This window comes from Rhinopithecus bieti, unplaced genomic scaffold (assembly GCF_001698545.2).
Source record: "Rhinopithecus bieti isolate Rb0 unplaced genomic scaffold, ASM169854v2 scaffold_21891, whole genome shotgun sequence".
NCBI lineage: Eukaryota > Metazoa > Chordata > Mammalia > Primates > Cercopithecidae > Rhinopithecus > Rhinopithecus bieti.
In genome coordinates this window covers 1653023-1664286 of record NW_016810869.1, presented here as the reverse complement: position 1 = coordinate 1664286, position 11264 = coordinate 1653023, and the positions used below count along the sequence as shown (strand labels likewise).

At 37.3% G+C, this 11264-nt stretch overlaps 1 protein-coding gene across 4 annotated transcripts in view; it reads right to left on the bottom strand.

Moving 5' to 3' along the window:
- CDH18 (cadherin 18) overlaps window positions 1–11264 on the bottom strand; it is a 1176273-nt gene that overhangs the window by 102825 nt on the left and 1062184 nt on the right. For all 4 annotated transcript variants that reach the window (XM_017893219.1, XM_017893218.1, XM_017893220.1 and 1 more), the window contains one exon: window positions 9545–9798. In XM_017893219.1, coding sequence (XP_017748708.1) covers window positions 9545–9798 — 254 coding nt within the window. The remainder of the gene's footprint in view (window positions 1–9544; window positions 9799–11264) is intronic.

Here is an 11264-nt window from a genome sequence, read left to right as displayed (position 1 = left end):
AACAAGGAAATAATTTTATATTATCAGTAAGGTAAACTTTTATAAGTAAATTTGGTCTGTAAGAAAAAGTTATTGTATATTAGATACCTTTAACAAGAACACATTTTAAAATATATTTACTGGTTATTTTTCATCTTTCTTTTCAAAAGTTGAAATCCTGCATTCAAACTCTTAATAATTTCTTTTCACTTTCCCTCTTGAACTTTGCCAAAAGACCTTATTATTTCAAAATCTCTCTCTTTTTTTTTGTTGTTATAACATCCAAAATAATTTGGTATTTCTAATCCAACTCATCAGCAATTATGTGAAAATTTCAAAAGTATAGAAGAACGCAAACAAAAAACAAAAAGAAGTGAATGCTTCCAGTATATTCAGTGTACCATTATTTACCAATAAATTCACCTTACCAAGGTCACAATAAATCTCTGAATAGGCTGAGAAAATACTTTTAATACTTTGCATCCATTTCTTTAAAAGTATCCCTTATGTTTAAAATTTAAAAATATTTTTAAATCTGGCTAAGTTTCCAATGTGATCACAATACATTTGGGTTATGGTTTATTTTATAGATAGTGTCATCATAAGCATTTGAAATGATTATGCAAAATATTTAATTATCTATTCCTTTAAAGTTATTATTCTAGAAAAACATTCAAATTCTCAACAAGAAGTAAATGTGTAGATAAATTCAGGTCATAAATCAAGATGCAAAGAAGGAAAGATGGGACATATACTCAGTCATGTAAATTCAGGTGCTAAAGCTTTTCATCGTATGAGAAATGTTGATTCAGGGACTCCAACTTTTTTTAAAAATACTAAATCAAGTAATGTACACCTTTAACTACAATATTGAAAAACTATAAAATTAAGAGCAAGTTTATTACTAAGATGCTAAAGTTAAAAAAAGACTTGCCAGTTTTTAGCATCCGCTTTTCCAGTGTGTGGAGTAAACCCATAAAAGGGAAGGCCCCAGGTAGTGGCATTTGATTAATGGTTCTCTGAGCATTTATAATATACATTTGTTTCTAATTTTGACACTTGATTTTGGAAATGTAGTCATTTTGTTAATATGTTTTCATTTTTTATTAGCTATAGTGTATAAGAGGGAGGATATTGGGTTACAAAAACAAAGTTTTCAGAGTAAAGCCAAACTGGATTTGCATTAAAATGTCATGTTATCACTCTGAAAACAGAATCAAGTTAGTTAATTTTTTGACCTTTAGTTTCTTCATCTATAGAATGGAATCAATAATACAGACAGTTTCAGTGTTGTAAAGCAGTTTATGGAATGATATATAAAGTCCATGGCCAACAGATAGGAGACAATGAATGGCAACTATCTAATAGTCACATGTCATAAGGCCACATTTCCAAAAGCTCTCTAGATGCTTGCTTTCAACTTGAGCTTGCTCATCTCTCAGTAGCTAATCTGTGAAGTTCCTGAATTCTGTATGTAATTTGTGAGCAAATGGTGTAGCCTGTTTAAATGAAAGACTTCACTGCTGGTACACAGTCAGCCTCTAATTTTATTTTTTCAAAAAGGTGATGATTGGAGAAGAAGGTGGAGCAAGGTATCGGTATAGAACCCTACAGAGATTGTCAACCCTGCAGGAACACTGAATTGAAGAATCACAAAACACCTTCATAAGGACTAAAAATCAGGTGTCTGATCACAGTACTTGGTATTTACATTATATTAATGAACAGGGCACAGAAGAGCACAGGAAAGACAACCTTGAATCACTTACACAACCCCTTCCTCATCCCCTGGTAGTGGCAGCAGAGCACAAAGAGAGAATCTGTGCACTTTGGGGAGGGAGAACACAATGATTATGAGACTTTGCATTGGAACTCAGTACCTCCCTGTGAGAGCAGAAAGCAAAAAGGGACAGAACGCAGCCTGCACCTATGGAGTGAGACTGGAGACCAGCACAGGCTAGAGAGAAATAATCCAACCCAGTGGTTGAAACCTGAGTTCTGGCTAGCCCCACTACTCTGAGCTAAGCACTCTGGAGTCCTAAATGAACTTGAAAGACAGTCTGGGCCAGAAGGGCTGCAATTTCTGAGTAAGCCTTGGTGCTGTGCTGGGCTTGGAGTCACTGGATCTGGAGTGCAGACAACATAGTGAGAAGCCAGTTGGAGTGGTCAAGGGAGTGCTTCTGCTCACCCCCCCCCCCCCCCCGCCCCGCAAACCCAGCCAGTGCAGCTTGCTTGCAGCTCTGGGAGAGACCCCTTCCTTCCACATGAGTAGAAGTGAGGGAAGAGTAAAAAGGACTTCATCTTGCAACTTGGATACAAGTTCAGCCACAGTAGAATAAGGCAGCAGACAGAATCCTGAAGCCCTGCCTCTCAGACATTTCTGGACACACCTGGGCCAGAAGGGAACCTGCTCCCTTGAAGGGAAGAACCCAGTCCTGGTGGAATTCATGACCTCCTTACTAAAGCTCCCTTGGACTTTGAGTAAGCATAACTCTAGCCAGACACTACTCATCGTGGGCTTTTGATGAGAATGAGACTCAGGTGTAACCCAGGGTATTCCCAGATACAGTGGCTATGGGGAGAGACTCCTCCTGCTCAAGGATGGGAAAAGGAGGTGTAACGGGGAATTTGTCTTGCAGCTTGGATACCAGCTTGACCACAGAGAGGTGGAACACCAAGCAGGCTCCTGGGGTGCCTGATTCTAGGCGTTGGGTCAAGGATAGCATTTCTAAACCCACGCTGGGCTAGAGTGGAGCTAACTGCCCTGAAGGGAGAGACTCAGTTCAGGCAGTGTTCAGCAAAAGCTGACAGAAGAGCCCATGGACCTTGAGTAAAGATGGGCGGTACCCAGGCAGTACATACCACAGCGGGAGAAATTCCTTCTGCTTGAGAAGAGAAGAAGGAAGAGTGGGAAGAACTTTATCTTGTGGCTGGGGTGTCAGCTCAGTCACAGTAGAACAGAGCACCAAGTACATTCCTAAGGTTCTCAAATCCAGGCTGTGGCTCCTGGACAGCATTTCTAGACCTGCCTTGGGCTGCGGAACATGGGAGCTAGCATCACTGAAAGGAAGGACACAATCCTGGCTGGATTCACTACTTGCTAATGTAGTGCAAGATGAATGTAATGAAGAGCCCTGGGCCTTAAGGCAATATTGGTAGTAGCCAGGCATTAGTAATCAGCAGCCTTGGGTGAGATCCAGTGAAATGCTCATTTCATCTGACCCAGTGCAGTCTTGGTATTAGTGGCTACAGTGATGCTTATGTCACTCTTCTGCTGAGCTCTAGGCAGATCAACATGGACAGAGAAACTCCATTTGTTTAGGGGAATGTAAGAGAAGAGAACAAGAATCTTTGCCTAGCAATACAGGGAATTATCTTAGATTTTACACAAGACCACTACAGCAGTACCTCCACAATGCTCAGAGTCGCAACAGTATTGGGCTTGGGGTGCCCCCTAACGCAGATATAGCTGCAATGACCAAAGACTTAGATTACAACACTCAGTTAATCCCCTTTGAGTACTTAGAAGAGTCCCCAAGAATGACAGGCACAAACAAGCCCAGTCTGCAATAACTATAATAAATGACTCTTCATCGGTGCTGGGAAAACTGCATATCTGTACACAGATAATTGAAACCAGACACCCATTTCTAGCTATATACAAAAATTGATTCAAAATGTATTAAAACTTAAGTGAAACTCTGAAGAGAGTACACTGGGAAAACTCTCCTGGACACTCATCTGAACAAAGATTTCTTGAGTAATATGCTCCAAGCACAGTCAACCAAATAAACCATAGATAAATGGGATCACATCAAGTTAAAAAGCTTCTGCACATCAAAGAAAACAATCAACAATGGAAAGTGACAACCCACAAAATGAAAGAAAATATTTTCAAATTACCCATATGTCCAGGGATTAATAACTGGAATATATGAGGAGCTCAAATAAATCTATACAAAAAAAATCTAAAAATCTGATTAAAAAATGGGAAAAAGATCTGAGTAGATATTTCTCAAAAGAAGACATACAAATAGCAAACAGACATATAAAAAGGTGCTCAACATCACTGATCATCAGAGAAATGCCAATCAAAACTACAATGAGAAATCATCTTACCCCAGTTAAAATGGCTTATATTAAAATGACAGGCAATAAAAAATGATGGCAAAGGATGTGGAGAAAATGGAACCCTCATATCCTGTTGGTGGGAATGTAAATTATTACAACCACTATGGAGAACAATTTGACAGTTTCTTAAAAGCTAAACATAGAGCTACCTACGATCCAGCAATCCTGCTGCTATGTATATATGAAAAAGTGTATTAGTCCATTTTTATGCTGCTGATAAAGACATACTTGAAACTGGGTAATTTATAAAGAAAAAGAGGTTTAATGAATTCACAGTTCCACGTGGTTGGGGAGGCCTCACAATCATGGTGGAAAGCAAAAGGCACGTCTTACATGGCAGCAGACAAGAGACAATGAGAGCCAAGTGAAAGGGGAAACCCCTTATAAAACCATCAGATCTTGTGAGACTTATTCATTACCATGAGAACACTATGGGGAAACCACCCCCAAGATTCAATTATCTCCCACCAGATCCCTCCCACAACACGTGGGAATTATGGGAGCTATAATTCAAGATGAGATTTGGGTGGCAACACAGCCAAGCCATATCAGAAAGGAAATCAGTACACTGAAGAGATATCTGCACTCCCATATTCACTGCAGCACTATTCACAACAGCCAAGATTTGAAAGCAACCTAAGTGTCCATCAACAGATGAATGGATAAAGAAAATGTGGTACATACACACAATACAGTAATTCAGCCATAAAACAGAATAAGATCCTGTCGTTTGCAACATAGATAGAACTGCAGGACATTATGTTAAGTGAAATAAGCCAGGCACAGAAAGGCATACTTCACATGTTCTTACTCATATGTGGGAGCTAAAATTAGAACAATTGAACCCAAGGAGATAGAGGGTAGACTAATGGTTGTCAGAGGCTAGGAAGGGTAGTGGTGGTGGAGTGGATAATTGGGGATGATGACTGGGTAAAAAATATAGTTAGAAGGAACAACAGCTAGTATTTTACAGCCTGACATGGTGATTACAATCAACAAGAATTTATTTTACATTTTATATACACTTTATATTGCTACAAGTTACACATCTTGGTTAGAGTTAAAACAGACAAAACCTAGGTATTATATTCCCTATGAAATCTGAAGAGTCTTACTAATACGTTATGAAAGTACAACGGTAAAATACAAAGACCGAAGTACAAAAGTACAATAGTAAAATACAAAAGACCGAAGTCAGGAAGCTTTTCACAAATGCTTGCAAAGCTCAAACTCCCTTTCATTACCAAGTCTACAGACTTGGAGTTAATTGCATTTCAGGGCACACTGCAAAGTACATCTTTTCAGCGTGCTTTTCCTTAATTAGTACAAACATTTGGTCCCTGAGAAAGGTGGAAGTATAAGGCTTGCTTTTGTTTTTATTAATGTTTTCTGTTTTTTAAATTCACTATTTGTACCCAGAGGCCCACATGAATGACACATTTTTATTAAAATCAAGAATAAATATTATGTAAATTATGCCCCCAAACAGCAGTTATGGAGTCTAATTATTTTAAGACCGCTTTAGCAGGATTCATTTTAGTTCTCTAACCAAAACAAAGCAGAAAGAATAATGCATATGCTAACAGATTTATGCTTCCCTTCTTAACATTTGGAAACTATGTACCAATCATCTTTGCATCCCAACAACCAGGAGAGTGCATGTTTCCTAGTGAGTATTCACTCAAGTGCTCCCAATGATATAGGGTAATTACTGAGACAATTAATGACATCATATTTTAATTGATTGAAAGTACACATTGAAACATTCACATAACTATTCATGTATATGATTTGTATAGACACCCATCTCCGAAAAATAGCTTTTCAAAATTTCTTCCCATGAATACAATTAGTACTCCAGTTTTACAATTTGCCATTTAGTTTGTTTTACTCTATGTCAGGTTTTCTCAACCTCAGCACTATTGACTTGGGGCCAGATAATTTCTGTGGGAGCTGTCCTGTGTTTCAGAATGTTTAGCACCATTCCTGACTTCCACCCCTAGATGCCAGTAATACCCTACCTGCTATAAGCTGAATGCTTTTATCCCCCTCCCCCAAATTCATATAGTAAACCATAATCTACAATGTAATGGTATGTGGAAGTACAAATTTCTGGAGGTGATTATGAGGCCATGAGAATGGAAATGTCATGAATGGGACTGGTGCCCTTACAAGAAGAGCTTGGAGCTAGCTACCTCTTTCCAAGATGTGAGACTATGAGACCTTGGCAGTCTGCAATCCAGAAGAGGTCCCTCACCACAACCTGACAATTCTGGCAACCTAATCTCAGACTCTCAGCCTCAAGAACTGTAAGAAATAAATTGCAGTTGTTTATAAGTCATCAAGACTATGGTAATTCTTCTTAGCAGCCAAACTGACTAAGAGAGAAAACAGGTGGGACATTCATGGTGTGATGTGTGCTCTCATGAAAACAAACAGAATAGTTTGCTTTCTTTCTCTCTTTCTGCTCTTCACTATGTGAAAATGTAGGGAGAAGAGAGCTCTCTACAAACCAGGAAGCAGACACTCACCAGATATCAGATAGGCTGGCCCTTTGATCTTGGACTTCCCAGCCTCTAGAGCTGTGAGAAATAAATGTATCTTGTTTATACCACACAGTAGAAGGTAATTTGTTATAGCAGCCTAAAGTGACTAAGACGCTATCCCAAGCTGTAAAAACTAGAAATGTCTCCAGACATTTTCTACTGTCCCTTGTAGGGGGGTGGATTTTGCCCCCATGTGGGAATCACAGTCCTATGTGGGAAGGGGTGTTTTCATACATGTTGGAACATATAGAATAATGCTAAAACATGTTTGTCATCGACCTCAATTTCTTCCCTTTGACCTACATTTCACCACATATATTTTACCTTTCACATTATTTTAAATATGGTTATTGTTTATTTTGAAATGCAAATTTTCCTGTCATTGTTTTGGTTATAATTATCAAAGTTCCTCTCATTTCTCTCCCTATTGCCATTGCTGCCAGGATTAATTTCAAAGACCATACCATTGCAGAAAGCCGTTTCATGATCTATATCTAATCTCTCTCTCCAATCTCATTACTTCCTATTCCCACAGGTAACCCAAGCTCCTCAGGTACAATAAACTACAATTCTTTCCTTCATTCTTCATTTCTGTAATTTCTAATTGGATTATGAGCCTCAATTCAATTTTCCTCAGCTCATTGCCTCCAGAAAGTTTTGGAATACATTCTCCATGCACACCTCCCTCAGACCATTATTACCCTAAACACAGTGTGATGGTTAATTGTACATGTCAACTTGGCTGGGCTACAGGACCCAGATATTTCATTCTTCTTCCGTGCAGAATTATGCATGATATACAATGCACATTTTTTCCACATCTATTTCTTCCCTGGAGTTCAAGATGCTGTGTGTGTGTGTGTCTGTGTGTGTGTGTGTGCACACGTATAATTCTTTATCATGAGGGCTACTGCAATATTGCACATTACAAGTGATTAAAACATAGTCTAAAAGTGATTGCTATAGTCACCCTACTGATCTATCAAACACTAGGTTCTATTTCTTCCATCTAAATGTATATATTGGTACCCACTGGATTGTACATTTTAAAACAGCCAGAAGATAATGATATGAATGTTCTCAGTGTAAAGAAACAATACATATATAAGGTGATGAATTTCACAACTACCCTGATTTGATTATATGAATTTGTCAAATTATCACATGTATCTCCCAAAACGTACAACATTTTTGTATTAATAAAATATAAATTAAACATGAATGGTTGGACTTCCTGTTCTTTTAATTAAGAATTACAGAAATTATCATTAGTATCAAATTTAATTAAAAATATATTGTCAATGTTTATTTAATATTTTCACAGCAAATTTATATCATGAAGCATCTCTATTCCCAAAAGATATTGGGTACTTTTGGTAAAGAAAGTCTCATTTGTACAGATCTTTTATGGTGCTACATTTTTTTTAAAAACCTGAACAAATTATACTTACTGTTTGGGGTCCAAAGTATAACTAAAAACATGGCATTCTATGGAACATTGAAGCAAAATGGGCTTTCCTTTGGATGAGCAATGGAACATGTTAACTTAGATTTCTATTCCTTAGAGATTGATTTTTGTAACTTGGTTTATGCATATTATTTTACATAGTTTACCAACCCTCCCTCTTCAAGCATTATCTAGCTCTTGCTGTTAGTGTGACAGGATACAGTTTCTGCACTTGAAGATGGAGTAGGATTGTTGAATATACACATTTGTGCACAGAAAATTGTTTCACTACCTGCATGGGTGCTAGGGGGATTATTTTTAACTGAAACAGTCATGCTTATGAAAAAGAAAATTCAGAGCTTTTACAAATATTCCATAGATACTGAGGAGACTATTTAGAATATTAGCTTTTGTTAAGTGAATGAAAACCAAGGACTTCATGGTAAAAAACAGAAAGATTATTAAGGATTTTAACCTTTCTAGAGACAGGATTTCCACGCATATAAATACAGGATATCTAAGAAGTTTTACACATGTACACAGCCTTTCTGATTTTGGTATAAATGAGGCACACAAAAAAATCTCTTTGGATGATGCAGAAAAAGCTCTAATTATCTCTCCAGCATGACGTACTAAAATAATACAAATATTATTCAGTGATCACTTATTATATGCTGGGCAATATGTTAAGTCCTTTATTTTAATCTAACTGAATAGTATCAACATATTTATGTAGCATTATTATTCTTTGTTCACATATTTGGAATTTGACATTCCACGTGGTTGAATGACTGTAAAAGATCACTCTGCTAGTAAGTAGTCACAATAGAGTTCCAACACTGATTTTCCTGTATTCAGATTTTTTTGCATCTTATACTGTCTTTGACAAGTTAGCACTTATTGAGTGACTACTAGGTGCAGGCCGCTTTGCTGGGTGCTTTATGCACATTGCTTCATGCATCCTCACAATACCTCTGAGACACAGACATTATTTTTCCACTTTTACATATAAAGAGAAAGCCACACAGCTAGGCTGACCAAAGAAACCAGAGTCAGTTAGAGATGAGTATTATCCCCAGATCATCACATTTTGTGCTATATGTACACTTCCTATCATTAAGGGAGCAAAAGATTCTCCAGTTTGTGATTAAATAGCTCTACAACAATTTTCTCAATCAATTACACTCACATCCATTAAGTCAAGTGGAAAAATTAACGTGTGGCCAATAAGACATTCATGGAGATAGCAAAATATGTTCTTAATGTGACAAAAATCCATCTGCTAAGCTACTCAGATAAAATCAATTAATATTATAATTTAAGTACATTCACAGAAAACAACATAGAAATAAAGCATTTTAAGTGTAATTTTATTAATGTTTAATTACTGTGAGAGGCAATAAAAATCTTTATATGTCTAAACGATTGAAGCATGCCATACCTTACTAAGCTATTAGCACTGTCAGGATCTTGTGCCAAAACTGTACCAACGATGGTCCCGATCTTGGCATTTTCATAGACTTCCATGACATAGGAAGGCATGGAAAAGAGTGGTGGTTCATCTACATCTCCAACAATGATCTTCAGCATGGTAGCATCTTTAAAAGGACCCAGGTGAGAAAAGCGAAAATCAAGATGCGTATTTGCTCCTTCTATATTGAGGGTATATGACTTCTTTTTCTCATAGTTCAGTGGCTGTGGAGAAAAAATAAGATTTCCAGTATTATGACTTTCATTACTTTTCAAATATGCATTATGTTTTTTCATTTTTAGAATAAAAGAATTGAGATAGAGATAAGTCATACTAGCTTTGTTCTAAAACAGATTATGAAGATTATTTTAATAATAACATCTAAGGCATAAATGGAACCTCAGCATTTTGTATTTAGTGCAATAATATGTATTCGATATTATGGACCTATCAATAGGAAGAATACAAACTCAGATTCAGGAATGTGTGAGGACCGCTAGGTAATGTTTTCAAGAGGAAGTACTTCTTCAGATAAGAACTAAACATTTGGAAAGTGTTTAGCATGATGGATATAAAAGGCTGTGTGAACCGAAGATGAACAGATGTCGTTTTAAAAGTTAAAAGTTCCCATGGTGAGGCGAGTGAAGGTGATTCAGAGACCAGTGTTTCATTTTAAACTGGGTGAAGTATCCACTGATGCTGGTCTTCCTGTTAAAGATCTGTGAGAAGCAGTAGAATAGAGAATTGTCATTTCTGTTTATGCCACTGATTTTGTACAAGCCTGCTTCAATCTCAAAGTTTCTTTTTCTAGCAGGAAGAGAATGGTCATTCCCTGTGGAGAAATTCAGGCATTGTCGTTTACATTAAGGGTCAATATCATAGTCAATTCAGGTTGCTATAACAGAATACCATACACTGGGTGACTTAAACAACATTTATTTCTCACACTTCTGAAGACTGGGAAGTCTAACATTAATGTTCCTTTCAGAGCTGGTGTCTGGTAGGCATCCTCTTTCTGGTTTGCAGACAGCCTCTTACTTGCTGTATCCTCACACAACAGAGAAACCATCTCTCCCTCGTCTCTTCTTACAAAGACACAAATCCCATTCATGAAGGTTTCACTCTAATTACCTAATTATGTCCCAAAGATCTCACCTCCAAATACCATCATATCACACTGGGGATTAGATTTCAACACGTGAATTTTGAAGGAAGAAACATCCCTTCAGCTCATAGCAACCAAGCAAAAGCTAACTAGAAAGAGGATCCTCATCAGGATCCTGTAAACAGAATGCTCAGTACTATAATACTTATAATAAGTTCCCCAATGTTTCTAAATTGCCTTGGAAAATTGGCCTTCTCAGGGGTTGGAGATTACACAAGAGGCAAAATATCATTTCATTTCCAAACCATATATTAAGAACCTAGAAAACTAGGATCACGGGGACATTGATGAGGATAAGCCACTACAATATTTTACCAGTTTCCAAAACGTATGTATCTTTATATCTTAAAAATTCAAATTCTCCCTATCCATGAGCATGGTATGTTCTTCCATTTGTTTGTGTCCTCTTTGATTTCACTGAGCAGTGGTTTGTAGTTCTCCTTGAAGAGGTCCTTTACATCCCTTGTAAGCTGGATTCCTAGGTATTTTATTCTCTTTGAAGCAATTGTGAATGGAAGTTCATTC